The sequence below is a fragment of the Ooceraea biroi genome, chromosome 12 (assembly GCF_003672135.1).
Source record: "Ooceraea biroi isolate clonal line C1 chromosome 12, Obir_v5.4, whole genome shotgun sequence".
In the NCBI taxonomy this organism is placed as follows: Eukaryota; Metazoa; Arthropoda; class Insecta; order Hymenoptera; family Formicidae; genus Ooceraea; species Ooceraea biroi.
In genome coordinates, this window is record NC_039517.1 from 10,378,186 (window position 1) to 10,401,678 (window position 23,493).

Consider the following 23,493-nt stretch of genomic DNA (forward strand, 5'->3'; position numbering starts at 1 on the left):
CAGTAATTTACAATCAGATATTCTGACATTTAGATATTTTCTAGATATCTTTGTGATATATTTTGCTGTGTGGGAAACAATTGTTTAATCGAAACGTATGAGTCAAACATATTGTACATTACAAACATTAGGTAATTTTTGAAAATTATATAACGCGGCTCCTGCATTCTGGAGGTATCTTAGGAAACAAAGGATGGAACAAAGGATAGTTGGAACACGTATTCGCAGGGAAAATAACTTACACATGCACGATTCTATACGTTATCTTTTTACACATATACGTAAATATATTTTCATGAGTAACGTACCAGCTAAATCTTACCTTAGTCCAAACATAATGCTTAAAGGTAAACGCTTACAATACAGTAATGTTGAACATAGAGTGCGTAGATCGTAACATGTGTACTTGGCCCTTACTTTAAACGTGTGCGTGTATGTATACGTGCGCGTGGTTATATACACTCCAAGGATCTGATGCAACGATTAGATATCGGCGAGATCGAAATCCCGATTAAGGTCACTCGTTAAGGAAAATCACGTCGAGAAAAGTCATCGTGTTTTCATCACTCCGTCCGGTAAAAAAAAATTATTATTGTCACTTTTGCGCGTCATATGACCGATACGGATAAGATAAGCTCGATACGACATCGGTGTATCGACGACATGAATAATGCGTGAACGTTTCTCGAATTCAACGTTGAGATTAAGCATTGAAAGCTCTCTGAATTTTACGTCCAATATGTGTGTGTGTATAATTATATATATTTATATAAAATTAATATATATAATATTTACTAATACATGTATCGTAAAGACTTTTACACCGCAATGAAAGCAACGCCGCCGTTTTCACTTGTCGTGAAAGGCACGCATTAATTAATTATAATCGGTCGACCTTTATTGCATTGCGTAAATTTGTTTGCACTATCGGTTATCGTCTATTGAGTCACCCGCCATTTGTCTGATCGTTGCAGCAGTCCCTATGCGCAAAAATCCATTATTTACAGAAGCCGATAGCTATTAGAGCTCCTCAAGGCTCCACGACGAGACACGAAATGTTTCAGCGGAATAAAAAATACTTATTCGCTTGTTTGCGGCCGTCAGGAAGAAACAGACAAGAGCGAGAGGGTCACAACATTCTTCAAGATCGTGCCTTTTCTCCGCGCAAATGCGATATTTTTGCTCGACGACCGAGTGTCGAGCGCGCGCGCACGCGCGCGTGATTTGTGTGCCTCGTTATTATACTTTCACCTGAGACCAAGCCGCCGAATGACATAACGGTCTACGCGTACCAGATGCAATTAACACACAATAACAGATACGCGGACGTAAGGTTTTAACGTTAATAACTGTTCTCGTCGTAAATCGCAGCGGCGGCATACCGCGGAGTATACGGAGCCTCGGTCGAATCGATTCGTTCATCCAACGAAACGATACGGCGGAAGATGCGTAGCACAACCAGGTAGCCAGGGGTCAAATTGCACAAGAGTAAATCCAAGGGCAGATCGCCGTTTCAACATTGCGTTCATTCAACGACGAGTGACATTAACGGCGTCGTAAAACTTATGTTAAAGTAACAAGATAGCGACGCCGCTCGAATCTCAGGTGCACCGATTAATCTCGCGGCGATCGGCAACGAACTGCGAATGAATATCGTACATATATCTGAACGTAATAAACATTGTCTTTCTCTCTCTCTCTCTCTCTCTCTCTCTCTCTCTCGATCTCGAAACGTTTCGTAATCCTTCGCGCAAAGTTATGGAAGACTATGGGACCTCTTCTTCGTCTACTTCTGTGCTCCGTCGTAACGCAGAATTTTATACATATTAATCTTACACGTATCGCGCAACGATGAATCAACCTGTGCGAATCGGTGCCTCGCCGACACCGGATGCGAATCTAATTTTAATCTCAATTCCACCGGCGAGCCTGGAGCCGCGATTTGTTCCATTCGGTGCACTGATGAGGCATCCTCAAGCGAAATCGTTACCAAGGAAGAGGAGACTTTTGCAATCACAACTGAAAGAAAACTGGAAACTAAAGTAACATGTTCGTTCTTGTTACGAAAAGAAAGGGGGAAGACGTTTGCTAATCTCTACTTTTGCTTTTCAGATTTCTTCCTCGTAAAATGTCGACGGAGGAAGTTTAATGCCAAGAACAGTGACTTGAGGTGATTAAGATAATGCAGGGCTTTCTCGCCCTCCGTCTCTTTCTTCCTCCTCTTCCTGATAAGCGCAAATTAAGTGAGAAAAACCTCGGTTACTCAGGATTAATCCGTTAAACGTAAACGATGTTTCGCTCATTGCGTACGCATTTACGAAGGAAGACATCTCGACAACGCAACGCGGTGCATCCGACACAGGTAAACGCGTAATGACGACAGTACACGATGACAACGACGACGACGACAACGGCAACGACGGTGATAATTGCGAGTTGCGTAACATGTCGTCGTAATATTTAGCAACGAGCCTCGAGATGTGTACCTAACTTTTCCGCAATCCTCGATGGCGAAGAAGCGCGCTGTGGTAGGCGAAGGTGGAATCCTGAAAGGCGGCTTCTCTCTTGTTGCCATTGTAACGCGACATTCCTCCGTTCGCCGATTACGTAACGCCTTCGCATTCGAGACGGCCGGTTTATCGAACGCGCACACGGGCGCGAGTTGTAAATTTCAGCCGCAACTACCTGTTCGCCGTTATCGTCGCTCTCTCTGATAATATTCGCTTGCACGCCCGTAGAAGCCGTCGCGCTTAATTAACTGCGTCCCGCTCCAAGTGAACGCCTATAAGTATGAGTAATATTCAAGAAAACCTCCTCCCTGTCCCTGAACGCGGAGAAATATTTGTTTCATCGCCGCATTCTGACTGCGCATTCCGAATAGTCGCGTAACATCGGGTACAAGTGCTCGACGATTTTACGAACGTAAGGTAGCATATTGCGTGGTCTTAAAGCTATATATTGAGCAATCAAGATTACGATCGCGTATCACGTTTTCCACTCTCAGCTTCTATACTGACGCATTAACCGATTAATATTTCAAACGCTATTACTATTCTGATATCTGCTGCGTCTCTGCTGAAGATTTTTCTTACATGTCCATTACATGCACTCTACGCGTAATACGTAAGAAATGCATATAATGATGGAAAAGTTATTCGAAGGACGTCAGTGCGGGTTCTCCCACGGGATGCGCGGCAATCAACCACCGTGGCGGTCGTTAACCGGAAGTCACAATAAAAAGAAATGCGGTAGACGAGAGGGAATACGAAGAAAAGCAAGAATCGCGTGGCAAGAAGCGAGTTAAATGCGTAATATCTTCGGAAACCGTTCTTTAACTTCTTCTTGGTGCATTCGAACTCTTGCCATCTTTTTGCCATTTGTTTTTGCCGATTTAAAAATCTGTGAAACATATCGCAAAAAGATGTTAATATTTGCAAAAAGGCTACATTACTTTCAGTGGTTACTAAGTATTAAATGCGTAGAAATGCAATATCGCTCGTTAACCGCGAGGTGATTTTCAAATTCGCATTCTGTCACCGTTGGAATAATCGAATCATGTCGTCGCGATCGCAACAGCATTTAACTGGCACGATTCACGCGATCCACTAATATTACATTAATGCATTATTAGCACGTCGATGCTATCTCTTATCGGCAGATACGTGACCGGGGGAACCATTATCTTCCATTATCGGATCGAGATCCCGTTGGAAAACAAAATCACGTCCCGACTTGGCTCGCGCAGTTCGATACTGAGCTAATTGGAGCATCGAGATAACGCGCGATCAACATCTCGCGGAGAACATATTTCGAGGAGTGAAGAAAACGAGGAGAGAAGTGCAAACTTTGCGTTCGCGTTGCTGCGCGTGTCCGTCCGAAAGTGTCCGCAGAAGCGCGCAACGTAAGAACGTAAGACTCGCGTCCTGAATTCGATAACGGAGATCAACCGAGACTACGACCGACCGTACTTTCTCCTACATCGCAGCTCGTCCTTGGACCACACAACCGACGACTGACTGACTCGGCGAGGTCCGTTGCAGCAGCGGCGCACGCGAGGAACGTCCGTCCTTGCGAGTCCTTACAGCCTCGTGCTCGCAAACGCGAGGCTACACGAATTCCGCATGCAATCGAAATTAACGTTGTACATTTCGCGATCGGTCGGTCGGTCGGTTGGTTGGTTAGTCTACCGACCGACCGACCAAATCGCCAACTCACGCGAACATTTTCCATGCCTCGTGCGAAATTGTCGAGGGATTCCGCGCGCATCGAATTCTCCGCGTATTTTGTCCGCGTCAGCTTGTCGTCCTGGCGGCGCAGCCTTAACAAAAAAGCAGTTCTTTAATAAACCGCGACAAATCGCGAGCTAGTTACCGCTCGCGGGTTGACTCAAATTTGAAACATCGTTTGCATATTCGTTGGAGTTCGACGTTGAGATTGAATGCGTCCTTTGATCGATGAACGTCTGCCGAATCGGTTTAACTACGTTTTATCGAATGCGCTGTGTGCTTCTGGTCGTAAATTCGAGTGTAAATCTTTTTAAGTGCCGATCTCCAATTTGTCGAAATATCTCGTTCGTCGGATTTTTATTTCTCTGCCGTTAACTCGCGACGAGAGAGAGAGAGGGAACTCTTGGGCCGATCTCGCCGACGAAGAATTCACGTGATCGACGTTACGTTCGGGATGATTACTACATCCGAAGACGGCGATAAATACTTGCCGGAGAAAGTCGTGGGAAGAAGCGGCAAACGGATCTCCCAAATTTAACGGACGGGACAGCACTCGGGAGTAGATACACGACGAAACAGAAATACATACGTATCGTGAACATCGTGTGAGTGATCGAGTCGAAAGAGCGAAATTTAATTATTCGCTAATGTCGGGACGCAGTTCTGGTCATTTACAACAGGAACATTTTTAAAACTAAATTGTTGCTCTGGATATTTAACGTTATTTTTGTGCCACTGTATAATACTAATATAACAATTATTATTACAAAAATAATACGCTGTAAAAGCGTAACTTTCGTTGAGAACTAATTCTCGTGCCGCAGCTCTACGTTCAAGATTGATAAACCGATGGCTCGAAACTCGCCGCAATTTCTAGCGCGGGAGCGACGAAGAGATTGCACACACGTGAGTTCGTCCGAGACGCGAGTAAATTGGCAATTAATAATATTAATTGCACGCGAAGAACGTTTTATCGGCTTTTCTTGTTCCGATACTCCTCCCGTTCTTTGCGCGCTGCGAACCAGTTTATCATAATGTTACAATCCGCGATGCGACGATCTAAACGACGCGACCTGTCGTGTATTTGTTACAATTTGATCGCTTGATAACAAGATGTGTTACATCGCTAGGGACTGGGAGCTAGCCGTCGCGTTGCACTGGATGACCACGACAACGACGAGAGGTGGAGGCGGAGAAATAATAAAGGAATGAATTACTGGCTGGTCGGGCGAGAGGTCTACAGTTTTTGCACGATGTCGAACTTGTCCTTGAAGCCGATCGACTCCTTCTTCGGGTCGTACTTCTTGCGCGCCGCTAGCTGGGCGCGCAGTTCCTTTGCGCTCATCTTCAGGTTCAGCCCCTGCGGCCGGGGTTGCTCGTTGTTGTTCGCACCACCGCCGTCCACGCTGCCGTTACCGGTGCCGTGCACGTGGTTCACGTCACCATTGCCGTTTTCCCGCATGCCGGTCTCGTTGCTGCCTCCGCTGCTGTTGCTGGCCACGGTTATCGTCTGCGCCACGGTGCTGCTGTCGCTGTGCGCCGTGTCGTTCGAGCCAATGGATTTCTGCGTGCTCTGAAACAGGACGAAGAGGAGACACTTGTGTAACAGAGATCATCGAAGAAATGCAAAGAATTTTCAAAGAAGCTTATCAGAATAAGACGGAGATCGCTCGTCTCGCGAAGCAAAAACGGAACGGCAGAAACAGAGATTTTCAGGACTGAACGACACCATGTTGTCTTTCTCTCTCTTCTCTCGAGCGTTTTCGTGCGGAACCGCCGAGCAGAGGAACGCGCGGCAAATGCGCGTAATACAGTTGGATTCACAAGCGCCTACTATGCTCGTACGAAAAGCATTACGAGTTTCCGCTCGAGTATCCGCGATGCTATCGACGAGACGCGCTCCGACGCCGAAATCTCTTCCGCGCGATATCGCGCCGTCGTTGCTCGCACCTGGCGGGTAACGCGAGTTAGCGCGGATAAGGATCGGTGGTCCCACCGCGCGCGAAGATACTCCTAGTGACCTTGGGTCCTGATGCAATTCTGAACGGTACTTAAAGGAATTCCATTACTCGGCGTCATGCGCGACGGTGGAGAGAACCGGTTCCCGAGCCGCGCGCGCGAGCCGTTTAAATCCCTTCGAAATAATGTTAGTCGGCTATCGTTGCCACGGCCGCTGCGATCCTGCATGCTGAATTTCACGAACGACTGGGCTCGCTGTATCCCGAATCGATCTTATGGATTCTGACGACGCCAGTAATTCATTTCGCCCGCGAAGGGATAATTCGTTCCCTCTGCGCGATTCGATAAGCTGATAAGTTCAAGTCGACGTATTATTGAATTAAAAATATCGAGATACGAAGAAAAGACTAATCAGATGAAATTCGCGGCGGCTCTCCAGGTTCTCTCCTGTCCGCTGCGAAGATCGCGGTATCCTTGTGAAGTTCGACGTAATTTTCTTTCGAGACGTTGAGAAATCAGGACTACGCGGTTAATAAGAGCAAGGCCTAGGCGCGGTTGCTCTTGTTTCTGCATAGAGGATTTGCGATATCTTCGCTGTCTTCTCGCAGCTCGTGGGACTTTTGCGTATGTTGCGGATGACGTTTTTACTCGCGCTGATGCAACGTCGCTATAAAACTGCAAGAATTTGTGCCACGGAGCAGCGACGACCATGAGCTTCTCACTTCTCACGACCGAGATATTTTTTTCTTTCTCTTTTATTCTTCTGCGAACTCGATCGAGAGCCAGAGTTTTATCGAGAATTCGAGTCTCGTTTAAGACGCAGGCTGAATCTTGAAATCTTCGCCAGGTTTAATCGGACGAGCGACCCCGTAAATCAGACGACATTGCTTCATCTACGAGAAGAAACTTCAGATTAAAGAAAAGAAAAAATCTTCCGGGGTAGGAGGAAGGGATAAAAAATGAAGACTAAATCGCCTGTTTGTTCGCGCGCACTACAAGGTAACTTGCGCTCTTTGAGGAAAAGCGACATGTAATTTGTTGCACGTGCGTTGACGCAAGAATGAAATCGCCGATCAAGGGGGAAGCACTCGGACGGGACTGTGCTAGCAACGCGTGTATGGAGGACTCCGACATAAAACGTGCGCTTATCGACGGGTCACGCAGACAGGTATTTAATTATACCTATGCGAAGGAACATGGTGCAATGCTCGTCGACTTTCTTTCTTGGAGGGGAATCCCCGTTATCTGCATACGTATTCAGGCGAGACGTGTGCGAGTTTTTGGCATGCTTTCCTCTAAAATCGTTCTAGAACGAGACACGGAAATCGAATAAGATCAAGTAACGGAATTCGAGATGTCTCTCTCGGCGTGGCGTTGCATCGGATTTCATCGATCCACGTGGCGGATCAGATTGTTAACTCGGAACAAATGCGTTCTCGCTTTTTGCGAAAATATCAGCTGTTGATACATTAAAAACATATATATACAGGGTGATTCAGAACAACCACGCGTCCTTGCAAAGACGTATTCTAGAAGTAATTCTGAGACGATTTTTCCTCTACTAAAATTTTGTCCGAAGTTTACTTTTTGAATTATGAAAGGAAATAGTTAACGAGTAACGGGCCGAGTATAAGAGGCAGACAGGGGCGGCGCGCGACGCGACTTACCGCGGCGCGCGACGCGGGGCGCTCAGCTGATCACTGCACACACGATACCTAAATACATACATGTGACACACACACACACACACACACTCACCTGTGCAGATGTTCGATGTTCTCATACTTGACGAATTGTAGCTTGACGGATGAATAATTTCACCGTGGATAAGATCGCACTTCACGTTTCCATCCACAAATCCAGTTACAAATCCACACCGAAGTAAAAAGCCAGAAGTCTTTTCTGTCATAAATTGTCACCACGTATCGATACGCACTCGGATTTACTGACGCACTTGAGTGATAAACGAATCTATCGATTTATTATTGCTAGTTGCTACCGATAAATCATTCGGCGACTGAAAATTATTCAAAGAAAGAAATACACATTACGCATAATCACAGTAATCAATCAGAAATTTTCTGGATACGTCTTTTATAAATTGTATCACGTATCAACACTTTCACGGATTTATTCACACACTTGATCGATAGAATGAGGCATTTACGAATGCCTCTATCAGTTCATCACTGTTAATCACTACCGGTTAATTATTCGGCGATTAAAAATTATTCGAAGAAAGAAACGCGTTACATACACAACCCGACTAAACCGGACGCGAAGATAACTCGATAACAACAATCAGACAGGTTATGTTTTTACAGTGCCTTAATTCGTCAAGGCTGACTTATCGATCGAATGTAAATTAGATCGATAAATCAGATTGATACTATGATGACCGACAGTGGGACGCTTCGAAACATTCGTACTGCCAAGTACGAATCGTAGATAATGTCTGCTTGTAACGTGTCGATTTTTTAAAAATAATTTGCGAACTCGAAGAGAATGTTCGTCGAAAATAAAATATTTGGTTGCCCTGAAAAGGGCAGATTAATTATTTTAGAACACTTCTTTTTACAGCAAGTGTTCGAAGTGTCCGCCGTCCATTGTGATGCACGCTCTCATGCGTCTCATTAACATTTCTTGCGTTTTCTCCAGAACTTCGTCCTCGATTGACAAAATGGCATGGTGAAGTTTGTCATTTAATTCTTCGATGGTCTCGGGAAGCTACCTGTAAATGACTTCCTTGCAGTAGCCCCACAAGAAATAGTCTAGTGGATTGAGATCTGGAGATCTTGCAGGCCACGGTATCGGGCCATACCGGCCCATCCAACGTCCGAGAAATTGCTGATTTAAAAATTTGTGACGATTCTGGCGTTATGTGGACCAGCACCGTTCCGCGGACGAATCGCAGACACCCGCGAGTCGCGGAGGGGGTATCAGTCCCCCGCGAAGATCATATAAATAGGATGAAGCAATCGATACTGCAATCAATCATTCCTCGATTATTAGAAGAATCCGTACCGAGCAAGACATCCCAGGCCTAGCGTTATACTTGAAGCAGCTCAAAGATTATATGAAACCGGAAGCGTTTTACCGAAGAAAAAGACACTGGTAGACATCGTGATGTGAGAAACTTACGAAACGTGGAAACAGTCGTTCGTGCTATTGAGCAAGAACCTGAAACTAGTATTCGGGACATTGCTCGAGAGCACGAATTGTCTTATTCCACAGTCCAAAAGATATTGAAAGAAGAAAAATTGCACGCCTATCATTACACTCGCGTGCAACATTTACAACAAGAAGATTATCCTCGGAGGAAGAGATTTTGCGAGGATTTCCTCAGAAGAGTGAACGAAGATCCAGAACTTCCGTCTTGCGTAATATTCAGCGATGAATCGCTGTTTACGCGAGACGGAATTTTGAACTCACACAATATGCATGTGTGGGACGCCGAGAATCCTCGACCGACACGACCCAGAAATTTCCAAGGTCGTTGGAAACTGAACGTCTGGGCTGGAATTATGGGTACACAAATATTGGGCCCAGTTATTCTTCCAGAAACATTGAATGGAAGTGTTGATACGTGATACAATTTATAAAAGACGTATCCAGAAAATTTCTGATTGATTACTGTGATTATGCGTAATGTGTATTTCTTTCTTTGAATAATTTTCAGTCGCCGAATGATTTATCGGTAGCAACTAGCAATAATAAATCGATAGATTCGTTTATCACTCAAGTGCGTCAGTAAATCCGAGTGCGTATCGATACGTGGTGACAATTTATGACAGAAAAGACTTCTGGCTTTTTACTTCGGTGTGGATTTGTAACTGGATTTGTGGATGGAAACGTGAAGTGCGATCTTATCCACGGTGAAATTATTCATCCGTCAAGCTACAATTCGTCAAGTATGAGAACATCGAACATCTGCACAGGTGAGTGTGTGTGTGTGTGTGTGTGTCACATGTATGTATTTAGGTATCGTGTGTGCAGTGATCAGCTGAGCGCCCCGCGTCGCGCGCCGCGGTAAGTCGCGTCGCGCGCCGCCCCTGTCTGCCTCTTATACTCGGCCCGTTACTCGTTAACTATTTCCTTTCATAATTCAAAAAGTAAACTTCGGACAAAATTTTAGTAGAGGAAAAATCGTCTCAGAATTACTTCTAGAATACGTCTTTGCAAGGACGCGTGGTTGTTCTGAATCACCCTGTATATATATATATATATATTGTATTTTTACAACTTGGAAAGAGAGCATTTTTGGACCCATAGTTTATATGACTTTTTCTCATCCTTACAATGAGTAAAGCATGCTCTTAAAATTTGCCCACCTATCTCTGAAACACCCTGTATATCTCAGCGTGTGAATAAAAAAATAAAAGATCATGCAAACGCGTTAAGAGACTTTTCACGTGTTTGCAGCGGAACGTGACATATTTGCTCGCATTTGAGTTGGTCGCGTTACGCAAAGGAGGCAGGAAACGTCCTATTTCGTACGAGATGGAGAACGGCAGGAGGATGATTATTAATTGTATCGGGAGTACAATATCGCAATTCGCGATTGTTCCACCGACTTCCCCGAATCCCCCATTACGCAATCGATCGGACGCGTCATTTGCAGAACTGCTGTTCGTAAGATGAAACGTATGACAAAGAGAACTTATAACAAAATGCAGACAATATTTAATTAAATTTTCTTGGAGCTTTGGAATTATCTGAACAGGAACCAACTATAAAAGAATTCACGTATTTCCGAGAGAATTTCGATCACGCACGTATAATTATTACATTCGCTCATGATAAGGGAGGATCTCTCGATCCTTTGTTTCTCCCACGCATCGCATTATCATAACTGGTATGTTATAACTTCATGAAAGAATAAAGAGCTCCCAGCGTTTACATATTCATAACTTTATCTAAAGAGAGAAAGAGAAAGTAATTACCTTGCAATCACCATCGGGACAAACAAACTTTAAACTATCCTATTATTCTGACTTATTAAACTGACTTTATAAGCTCTCAATGTCTGACTTTATAAGCTCTCAATGTTCAAAGAAATTGTAAAAGATCGTAAAGCAATCGTTAAAAAAATTATATACTTTTACAAAATAAATATTTTCATTTCTAGTAAAATAATTACGTAAAATTCGCAATCTGCTCTACACGAGTTCCTTCAACTCGTCCAGATCATTCTACGATCTTGCAAATTTTTAATGCTCAATTAAGTTCGTCATATTTCACCCGACCTCAAAACCGGTACTCGCCGCCATTAAGAAACGCACATTATTCTTTCAAAATAAATCAAATCCACGTAACAGGATCGTGATGCACGCAATCGCGCTGTGACGGATCGACGCGAACGCGGAACTTACGTAATCTCCGTGAAAATCACCGGAAGCACATCGGAGATGCAGCAGTTTGTTGAATCGGAAGGAAGAATTCTCGCGCGCGCATTTGCGCATTAAGCACTCGCCGGTATCGATATATCGTGACATCTTGCGAAAATACATTAACGCCGTAAAAATTAGCGGTGGCGTCCTCCAAAAAAAGAAAAAAAGACGCGGCTTCCTGCGATTAATGGCGTAATGGCTCGCATCCGAGCAGCGTATTGCTTCACACACGACGGCGCACACAGGTGCACTCGCACCGATAACCGCCTAAGCAAACAATCGAACAGATGTTCCTAAGCGCCAACAATTCCTAGAATGCGAGATAGCGTCAGGGAAGGGGGGGGGGGAAGGAGATTTTCGTGCTGGAAAATTCATGCGGGAAAATATTTCCGGGAACAATATCGGAAAAAGCGAGATCCGGGATATCGCGGAGGAGGCAGACGTATCGAGAAACCTGGAAGCTTATCATGATTTACGACACGGCTCGGCGGATGCATGGGAGATCGTAATTAATAGATCGGGCTTTCAATAATCTTTCGATATTTATTCGATATTTATTCGTAGGAATGATCGAGTCAGTCGCGCAACACACTAGCTAATTTATTCCGCGAGAAAACCGCGAGAACGAGTGGGTCTTGCCAGTTACGACTTTTCGTACGCCAGCAGCTCTCCGGCAGTTGAAATGACTCATTCTCTACCGCATGGCACGATAACACACGTTATAACTACTGCGGATTCGTTCCATTCGAGTGATTCTTTTCCTCCTTGAGCGCAGTTCTGCATACGTTATCATACTGCGTATCGAGACGAGAGAATTTTCGCATGAGACCGCGAGCTACCGAGATTACCTTCCCGTTCGCCATTCTGGTCTCCATAGTCCTGAGAAACAAATAGCAACGTTTACAAAAGATTACTCGGGAACTGGGAATCTATTTCTTGTCGGTGTTTAAGAAATTCTATTTCTGCGTTTCCGCTCGTTAACGCGCGCATTTTCACGGCCGAGTCGTTGGATTTTCACGAATAACTGGAGAACGGAATGTTACGAGAGGAGAAGAGCTCGTGCAAGAGCCGGCGAGATTGTAACAATCGCGGGGGCTGAGATAACGATATCAACGAGAGAGCGGGAGATACCAGCCGAGAGAAGACGTCCCTCCGCCGCGCCGGAGAAAGGAACTTTACGCGCTTCGCGTCGCTCGAGTTCTCACGTAAACGCGAGCGAATCGTTACGCGTCGTTTTATATTTACGTCGCTTAATTAGTGAAAGGTATTTCGTCACTAAGTATCGCTAAAGCTCCTACTTCCGATTCATGAATGAACGTAGCCGTCGTATTCCTTATCTATTCAATGTGTATCTGTCTGCCGTATATTTTCCAGACGCGTTACGCGTGCAAAAAGCGTTATTTTATTATAATATGTATAAGTTATATGTACAATTTCTATAAATTAAATGTCTAGAGAAATGTAGCTGATTACCTTTCAGTTCTGAAGATTAAGATCACAGAATTCGTTGTGAGTTTAAATATTATTATTTAAATCCAACGTTGCAGCACTCTGTCGCGCTTATCACGCTTCTCATTGCTCGTTTCTTACTGCGAATTCTCTCGCCAATTCCCGCCGCGACGAAATCTTCCCGGTTGATGTTCAAGGGTCAAACGAAGTGGCTAAACTGCGGTTCGCGACTGTCTGCGTCTCCATAAATGAATTATTGTCTGGACAATAACGCGCGTATATAAGCTGGGTATTAATAACGCACACGTCGTCACTTTCGTCCCCGTCCCTGCACCACTCCCCTGACTCACACGACGTGGATTTTAAAATAGCGTTTTACCAAATGCTGATTCTGATCTTTTTGAAACTTCGACTTCGAATACGACGATGATCTAATTATGTCTACTATGTAGTCACCTAGGATGCAGAGAATGTGCAAACACGCGAAGAATACCCGCTCGTCGTTGACGTCTATTACATCTTAACGTCCGACTCTCGTATTCTTCGCTGATAATGACTCGCGGATGACAAGCAGTTCGATAAATGCTCTCGCGTTATCTGTATAATGATAAAAAAATTAATTTATCACAGATGCATTTATCAAGATTAATTTATCGAAGATAATGATATAGGTGTATATAAGTGCATAGAATGGTCAAGGCTTTCTGGAAAAAATGAAAGTTTAGAAGAAAAAAACTGCGGCGATAGTGCGCCCAGCACTTGCAGCACTTTTGAAAGGTCGATTATCACGTGCGATCGGAAGCAGGAAGTATCAAATGATAATTTTTATGCTCACGCACAGCTCGACAGTACATCCGTCAGCACGTGCGAATCTGTAAAGCTTCCGCTTATTCAGCATGATTCAATCATATTTCATTCATCTCCATGGTGAGGTTACATTTGTAAATACCTTTATGATGAGCGATACAATGCCGACTGAAAATAGCGTTTTAAGCACGTGACAAGGTGCTACCAGCTCCTTTAAAAATGCATACAAAAATATCACAAAAGTAGCGTATAAAATAATATCTAAAAAATGACTATACGTTACAAAGATTTGAAAGATTATCAGTTCTCAAAAATGAAGGACACATAGTTTTTGTTTAGCAAGACAAAAAGACAAATAACACTGCAAGTTCTCCGATATAGAGTAAGGTTGCCACTATTGGACCACTTTTTTTTGAATGTCTACTAATTTGAAATTATAAGTAATAAAGTGAAACTAAGAATGTGATTTGAAATCATTTATTAAGCTTTACAATCAACAAGTCTCAGCATCTATCAATCAACATTTAAAAAAGAAAATGATAAAAAATAAAGAGATTAAAGGTTTCCATAACTGGACCCTGGCACCTTTTTTGGTCCACTTGGCGTCATTCATTGAATCATCGATCCAATAAAAGAAACTAATTATTAGTGTTGTTTTCGGTACAGAATATATTCTGCTGGCTGCATTTAAACCGATCTCTTTTTTCCGCAAAGCTTCTATGACAAGCTTCATACTAGTTTCGTTCCATGTGTAGTAATTACCACGCTCTTTCCGTATTCGATGTGAATCGATTTCATTTTGAGACAAATTTGCCATTCTGAAGAATAAAAAAACAAAGTCACTTAATAGCCTTCACTTGGACCGATCTAATCATAGTAATCGTTAGGTGGTTCAATCATAGCAATTAGGTATAAATTTTATGATGACGATTTTTTATTTTGAGGTGAGATCTAAACATTTAACTAAACGATGTAATAACAACTCAAATCAATATACTTTCGTGAGGGAACATTAAAAATAAGATAAAATCATGATTAGTAGTACATACCTGAGTGGTTATTTCATAATTTTTATTTTGTTTGGTATTTAAAACCTACTGCCACGTGTCAGTCTGCAGTAGCGGCCGCCATGCAACTGATTGTGAGCGTGAGAGGGATAGCGGAGGGACGCGTGCGTTTGCGTTCTATCTCTTTCTTTTGCCGACAGTCGTTTTAGTTTTCGAAATACCTTAGTGGTTCAATGAAGGCAACCTTACCCTAATAATCCAAGTTACGATGATACGATTTCTTGTTGATGAACTTGATAATTATAATTATAATGTTAATATCGATTAAAAAACATAAAAAGCATGAAAGTAAAGTTTCTAAACGCGCTGGAATGGGCCAGTAGCCCGCATGCCGTCGATCGAGAGACCGTCTCATATTTTAGAACGTGATAGCGGTTATTCACATTCCTTTCACGTAATAAACACGCGCTCTTACAACACCGAGAACGCATACGTGCACGATATCACCATTTGCAATTGATTAAAAGCGACGTGACAATCGCAGAGTCGCGTCGCGGTTAGCTCTGCGATTCTACGAACGTGCGAATCACGGCACACGAAACGACGTTACGACATTAATCAACATTGTAATCTCGCCTCATTAACATTCGTCACGATCTGTGATAGCTCATGCGTCGATAATTTGCTGGTGCGTTTAACGCGGGTAGAAGACGGCGAGAGGAGAGGGTAATTTAGTAGCCTAGAAATAAAGGCAAGAAATATGGCCATGTATAGCGAGCGTTTCATACGTCCTTGATCGATTCGACCTTCTATCTCCGAATCAGAAAATAATTCATTATTCTCATTTCCAAGACCTCGACTCGCTAGATTTCTAGATTCGATAGACTCGGTAGACTCCACCAGCGACGTATCTATGAATTTTTTTACTCTTTAAACGAGGAAAGAAGACCGTGACAAAAGCAACTTGCACTTCGGAGGAAAAAGATGTGGACGCTGCTTTCATGTTTCATACACGTCAGTCTTTTGCGTTTCTTTTGCCTTGATAGTTCCGAGCAAATACCTGCAGATGTTCCCGAAAGAAAAACCACAGTATCGGCATTATTAAGTCTCAGGTAGCGTTTGCTTGAATTCACATAAGCGCGATAAGCGTTTGCTCGAGCAAACGCTAAAATATCGTCGCCGATAACGATACGAGTGAAGCGCCGACAATGGTGCCACGATGCGAATACTGACAGATTATTTGCAGAGCGATAATTTACGCCAATTAACCTTCTGGTCTCTAGCTAAATCAGCTTCAGTGGAATTAATTGAAGTCACGAGAGAGCCCCGAATAATATTATCTGATTTCGATAATGATGTGACTCCTATAATGCCGTCGAAGACTGAATCTTTCAACTTCTTAGGATTACAGTATAAATCAATGCAACAAAAATAGACACGGCGTTAAAGATAAGTATTTGCAAAACGATATGAAAAGTGCCAACTTATGAATGATGGACGGGTAACGACGTACTTGAAACGTGTACAATGCGATTTGTCGGAATTTTTATCACGCGTACAGCCTTGGCTTCGAACTACACGGTATCTTTGGTGAATTGTGATAAATCTACCTTTTTTTAGATTAGAATGCGCAGTAAAGTTTTGTACTAATTCAGTTAACAGATATTGAAATCCTATCTTAACAACTATATATGTATTGAGATATTGATATACCTATCATAGATATATCCAACAGTTCATTATCCAACATTCAATAACATTTCAATAACGTCTCAATGAAACATTTCAACCTGATACTCGAAAACTGTTTCGCGACTTTTTTACAAGGACTTGCGTGATTGACGTTCAAATTATCATAATGTCTTATCTACCGATCGCAGTAACACCTTTTCGCATAACTGATAATAAAGAAAGGCGACACGATGCGATGAGAAATCCACGCGCGCGAAAGATAATCGCGCACTCTCCCCGCACGGGGAAAAAGAATGACGATTTCTTCTCGTTTTACTAGTCAGCTGACGCGCGCGACGAGACGCGTCATCGCAGAGAGAGAACCGAGCGGATCGAGGGGACCGATGAGAAAACAACTCTTGTTCGGTATCGGGACGTTGCGTTTGGCGCGATCTTTCTGCGAGCGATGAATTTGATGGTCGATCCTAAGTCACGTCTCTCATCGTTAACGTCACTCGATAATCCGCACGTAAATACTTGGTCCGGCACGCGCGTTTCTATCGCCGTGACGTCTAATCGCGTTCACCACAGCGTAAATCACGGCGAAATCGATTACGAGGTGCATCTGTGAAACCTGATTTCCGAGAGCGCGAGCAATCTCCTGTAAACATCACCGTACAAACGAGCATTTAAGGACGTTCATCGGCTAATCGATTTTCTATATATTTGCTTGAAACTTGGACCATATACTAATAGTGTTATTCATATACCTGCTCAGTTATAAGAACCGTGCCCGTACCAAAGTCGAGATATTCAATGTCAAAGTTACGAATTTTAACATGTAAGGTATAGGCGAGGCGTGTTCTAGAGAGATATTTTAATTTCTTACGGCAGAAATTGTTTATGTATTTTGTTAAAAAGTTAATATATGATTCATGACGATGTTAGGAATGACATATTACAAGATGGAGATACGTAGTGGTATCCTTTATGCGTAATTATAATTCAAAGTTCTTCATCTGACAGTATTTCGAAGCATGTCGCTATGTGGAAGGAGAGTCGCCATGGAAAAGTGTACAGTCTACGCTAAACGTCATGAAGTAAGGAGAGGGCCGCGCTATACGTGGAAAGAGAGCCGAACGTGCGCAAAACTTTTGGCTACGATTACAACCGATGAACGTCCTTAAGTGAATCGCATAAAAAAGCAAACAGTAAAATATTGAAGACTGCAAAAGTCGTACAAGTGTAAAATAAAGCACGGCATATTGGCAGATGAGATCTGCATTTTGCAGGCCGCTATTGATCTTGTGTCACGTGACGGATTATTGTATGGTAATTGCATAAGGATGAGTCGTACGCCGAACGGATGGAGGACTTTGAAATCCGCGTGCTAAATTTAACGTTGACGCGAATATCGAGGATCTATAATGCATGACTAATTTTCATCGCAAGTACCTACAGGCGGAGAGAAACCTCAGCGTATTTCTTCTGCGTGTCGTACTCTATATTTTCTAATTTCCATTCCGGCTACCTTTGCCGCAATACATCGATCATGGAAACGGCTAAAAGAGCACGGCGAAACTTCTCGCGCGGAGAAACAACTAATTGCGGCACGATGACGCACGTGCATTCAATGGAGCGCACCTGCTTATACTTTACGCTGCTGTCGAAGCTGTGCATGTAAGACGTAAAAAAAAGTAAAACACGGTAACCGCATTTCGTGCCACTAGATCTCGGTGTGTACTTCGGACACAGAAAAACAGCTATGGAACGTAATAAATATAAATCAAACTTATTTCACAAGCCGTTACAAACACTTAATTTGCGAAAGTATGCAATTCTGATTAATAATAAAATTGTATGCAGGTGGTGCGAGCTTTCCGGGAAAACCAGCGCTTATTGCGGCTTCGCTTTATCTTTGCCCAGTACCATAAATCCAGTCATATTCAGTTTTAAAAAAATTAAAATCAAAATTTCGTTACCTGCAATGAGGATGGACACAAAAAATGGAGGCATCGAGCGAAATTACAGAAATTGATAAGCCGATTCTCGTATCGCCTGATGTTTCCATTTTTCATCCAATCCCTTGTATTTGCCTTTTAAGAAAGATTAATCACTCGAGAAGACGCCAGTGGAATGTAGCAAAATATGATACATTGCTAAAGAATGTCACGTGGTGTTCTGGCACACTTGTATGCTACACGATAATAACAGTACGCTAATGATTCGGCTTTTTCAAGAGCGTCGATCACGGATCGTCGATATTCAGCATCAGCGTACGTCGCGGTGCTGCGAGCGTGCCAGACACTTTCTAGCGTGGACAGACGAACGTAAACACGTGAGCGCCGAGCGGTCAGCCACGACGGCAACGAGAATCCAACAGGTGGCCCCGTAGCAACGCGGACTCGGATGAATTCCACGCGAGTGCCACGGATTCTTTCGTCTTACGGGCGCGTCGTCGTTACCGGCTCCCGGAACTTTCCAAGTCGAGGAAAACCGGCGATTAACCGGCGCTCGTGCGTTCGCCACGAGCACTACTTCCCTGATTTATTCGGGTTTACGCACGACCCAACCTCCCCGGCAGACTGTAAAGATATAACAGTAGATAAGTGTATGCGCCTTTCCAGAGAAAACTGATTATTTATTTTATTGTTGAACGCAGGAGAAACCTTCGCGCATCTTTCCCGGCAATCTCAACTTGGGTTCATCTGTTGTAAAAAGGAAAATTGTTATACCTGTCTCTCGGCGACGCACGCGGCTCGCATCGTGTCTGCGCAGCATTTCCATTTCTGAATCGCCAATTTAAAGTTGCGCGCGCGATTCGATGCGGAATGGCGCCCGTAACTTTTACTGGCGAGATTCAAATTTTTTAACGTTCATTGTGCGAACGTGCCGCGCATCTGCTTCCAACAACCGACGCTTATCCATAATAATGAATTAGCATGAAAAACAAAAAACCTGACCTTAAATTCCTTAAATTGAGTACCAAGCCTTTTTCTATCACACGCACGTTATAAAAAAGGAAGGAAAGAGGGATTCTTCGTTTCTGCGAAGGAAGAAAGAAAATTGTCGAGGAAAGAAAATGCAAAAGTTATTCGTTACGTATATTGACGCATCCCTGACGCAATATTTGAAATATATGTACATATGTGTATATATATATATATATATATATATATGTATATATTATATTGCGTAAACACGTCATTATGGGATACATACACAAATTATATATATTATATATATATATATATACACACCACATATATATCACATATATAATGACGTGTTTACCACGCAAAAAATTAGTAAGCAGCCTTGAGGTGAATGTAAAATAACGAGTACGCGGCTTATCGTTCGAGTGACTGAAGACTGAAGAGCGCGGTGCGTAATAAATCGCGCGTTCGGTACTTTCAGAGTCGAGATACGAGAAAATATGTTAAATAACCAGGGTCCCGTCTCATTCCGCTCACCTCGTCGACGGAGCAGTTGGAGTTGCCGTCGGATCGGTCCTCGACGCTGTTCGGATTCCTCTCGGGCGTCTTGATCACCTTGAGGTTGGGCATGGTGCCCTTGATGACGATGTTGTTATCCCTGAAGTAGTCGTCCGCCTCCTGGTCGACCACCAGCAGCTTCGTCTCGTTGGCGAACGCCTTGATCCGCTCGACCACCTGGTTGTGGGTCTCGTTCGCGATGTCGATCTCGTTCACCTCGATTATCCGGTCACCCTGGCGCAGCCCAGCCGCCTGGCTCGGCGAGCCTTCGTCCACCTTGCCGATGAACTGGCCGTTCTTGCCCTTCTGCGCGTGCAGGTTGAACCCGTAGCCGGGGAAGTCGTCCCACTTGACGATGTGGCAGAGCCGGGCGCGCGGCACCTTGTCGTCCTTCAGGGAGGACATCGCGTCGGTCTCACAGAGGCGGACGACGAAGCAGATGCGAGTCGAAAACGCACACGCTATACGGGGGACCTGTTCCCGCTGATCCGCGGAATCCGCGGATTCACCCAACACACGACGCGACACGCACCTCGAGAGTCACGCGCCGATGTCGGAACGGCAGCCGCGAGACGGATGTGTACGCGCGCGGGGCCCGCGGTCTCCCGTTCTCTTCTGCTTCTTTCTCTCTCGCTCTAGTGTCGTATCTAACGACCGCCGAAACGAACCCACCGATCGCGCACTGTCACCACCCAGCCACCACCGAACGATCGTTCGAATCGACTGGCGATACGCGACGACGACGGCGGCGGCGGCAGCGAGCGCGGATCCGCGGTGAGTCGCTCGATTCTGCGCAATGGCGGACGCCAATCGGTACCGTTGGACCCGCGACTTGCCGAGTATCGAGGCTTCTCCTTCCTCTCTGCCTTTTCCTTTCTTGCCGATATCGCGCGGTTTGCGTCGCGATAACCGCCTTCGCCTTTCTTAATGTTTCTACCTTCCTAAGCAAGATTTGAATTTGCGCCACGCGAACCGGAGGTCACGAATGCGCGCGATTCACGTGCGCCAATCTCGTGCGGAGCGAACGGAACAAAAATCAGGGCTCGACACGTTCTTGAATAAAAGGCCGGTGGAAATCACGCGCGAAACACCGTCGCGGAGAACTTGCCGTACTGGAAAAGCGCGAGTAAGCAGGAGATAATAATAAATACGAGAGAATTTTGAACACGAATCGATATGGTGGCGCCATCTGTGAATAGACGCGCGATGCGCGATGAGCGGTAGAGTACGTCGGTCTACGCACATCCGACATAAATATGTTAATTTCGTCTTCGCTTTTCCACGAAATGCGAATGAATGATTCGTATTCGTGCGTGGATCATTGCAACGCGAAGGTGTGATGCAATCGCGCGGGCGTGTGCAACAATGACGATTCGAGCAAACATGAATGCACTCATCGTAGATAAAAGGTATCGTCCCGATTGTAAAACGCAACGACGCGACGCGCACCCACGATAAAGCTGCATGATCGCGCCAATAAAAGAAGGTGTGACCATGCTGGACAAGTGGTTGCTTGGAGACGTAATTAAGCGATGAAAAATTAATGACACATGATTGCGCGATTATCCTCATTATTCAAGTACATAAACATTATTGACAAAGGATGCAGCGCCCATGTAGGTTTCGTAATTAAAAAAAAGAGATTATAAATTGGTTGAAAACAGATAGAAATAACATATAATTATATCGCTTAATTACGGAGATATTTATATCGGATTGAAACTTTGATAGGATAATATGCAACCCGAAATTTAATCATGCAGTTAAAATCGTGACATAATTATGAGTTACATCTGACTTTGATAATTAATTTAATATGTTTTGATTAAATAATAGACGAAATGTGAAGCATGTAATCACGTACGCCACTAACGGAAATTAGTATTTTGATCGAAAGCAAACCGATCGTTCGAGTTGAAAAGTTCCTATTAAATGATTACGAAATAGCAAGCACGGTGATGCACGGCAATTGCGGTGCGACACGTACACGGCTATCACCTCGCCACATCCGTTCTTCTTTGCGAGATTCCTTTATACATTACAAATACACTTCAAATATAATGGTTGGTTGACCACGAGCTCGAATTGACTTGAAAAATTTATTACAGACTTGAAACATCGAAATACATCCTAATTGAGAGGATAATCGTTAATTCTGAATTTATGTCAATGTTATTCTCGTTTATTGTATTCGTTCTTGATGAAAGCCGAGCTGATCTTTTTGCTTACGAGGAGAATCCAAGATACGCACAAAGTGTTTCTCACGATTGTGCAGCGCAGCCCTTATCAGTGCAGAAATCGCAGACTGCGAGTGCTTAATTAACATTTCGTTCAGGATATGGTTAATCAGACATACGAGAAACGAACGGGAAATTTTTCACACACGAAGGCCAAGTTGCACAATTAAGACTTAGTATATGCGTGTACCTCTCAATGTCTTTAGATTCATCGCCTTGATACATTTTTCATTGTAACGACTTGCACTTCAGGGAAGCCTGTGCAAAGATTAGAACCCAAGTGTCCGAAAGTTGAATTCACGTTCTCAAACTGTGTGTGTCACGAGATTTCATAAAAATATTTTTAAAATATCAATTTATTAGCGAAATTATTATTAAATTTTTCATTCTTTCCTCATTTCCATCTCCTATTAGAAAGATATAAGTAAAAGTAGAATGCAGAAAAATTTAAACAGTATCAAAGTAACTCAACCGACGATCAACAGATTTCAAAATCAAATTTCTCTCTACCTATAGAAAACGAAATCAAAAGTTTAAAGCAACTTTAATTGACTTTAATTGAATCGGTATTTCACACTTCAGATTCCGAGTTTTTAAATTTCAAACCATTTGCAGTCTGTCTAATAAGAGCGTGGTGATATAATGTATAGAAAACTTGATTTAACAATACTTAGATACATTCTGTTCAATTAGGACTAAAATGCAATTACATTAATAATGTCTCCAATCATCAGTGGCGTCGATTGACTGACTCTTCGAAGCATGCTTTGCGCTACAATCAGTCAAACAAGAGAGCGTGATCGGCATAACTTTCAGTCCGTAAAAGATGGACCTAAAACTTTTATAAGAGCCGGTAAAGGGCGCCTTTCCTTACGATGCACTGTAAAGAAAGTTGTTGAACTTTTGGCAGGGAACGACAAATTTTGTCATGTGTGTCGCGTTTCGAAGCTATGTTTTGTGGCCGTTACAGTCGCCTGATGCTAATCCAATCTAAAATAGTACATTACTAGTATGAAAGCATTTTAATTTCAATCAAGTAGAATGGATGTATATATTCAGTTTTATATAATAATAAATTTTCCTATAAATTAAACTGAATTCTTAAATTCTTCTTTGACAGACTGCCAACCACACTCTTATTAGACAGATTATGCGTCTCTCAAAATCGAATGTCATTGCTTGTGGAGGTTCATTTGCGGTTCATTTGCAAGTAGAATTCTGTTTGTGTACTTTAAATGTCACGGATAGTACGA

At 43.4% G+C, this 23,493-nt stretch overlaps 1 protein-coding gene and 1 long non-coding RNA gene across 2 annotated transcripts; both read right to left on the reverse strand.

Annotated features, from left to right (window-relative positions):
- Positions 1–254: 254 nt before the first annotated feature.
- On the reverse strand, positions 255–21,080 carry LOC105281443 (Na(+)/H(+) exchange regulatory cofactor NHE-RF1). Its single transcript, XM_011342692.3, has 2 exons — positions 19,983–21,080; positions 255–5,799 (listed from the first exon to the last, which is right to left on the reverse strand). Exons 1-2 carry the CDS (start codon positions 20,406–20,408, stop codon positions 5,464–5,466), a joined length of 762 nt encoding a protein of 253 aa, XP_011340994.1. The 5' UTR covers positions 20,409–21,080; the 3' UTR covers positions 255–5,463.
- LOC105281442 lies at positions 12,026–19,447 on the reverse strand. The gene is made up of 3 exons (XR_894315.3): positions 14,881–19,447; positions 13,049–14,649; positions 12,026–12,454 (listed from the first exon to the last, which is right to left on the reverse strand). It is a non-coding gene; the product is annotated as an uncharacterized LOC105281442 (long non-coding RNA).
- Positions 21,081–23,493: the final 2,413 nt, after the last annotated feature.

Bases quoted from the DNA above. Each gene is read 5' to 3' on its own strand.
- LOC105281443 (XM_011342692.3), bottom strand. From the start codon at position 20,408: ATGTCCTCCCTGAAGGACGACAAGGTGCCGCGCGCCCGGCTCTGCCAC. The intron at 5,800-19,982 runs GTGAGCGGAATG...GTCCTGTTTCAG, and splicing joins CCAACTGCTCCGTCGACGAG to AGCACGCAGAAATCCATTGG.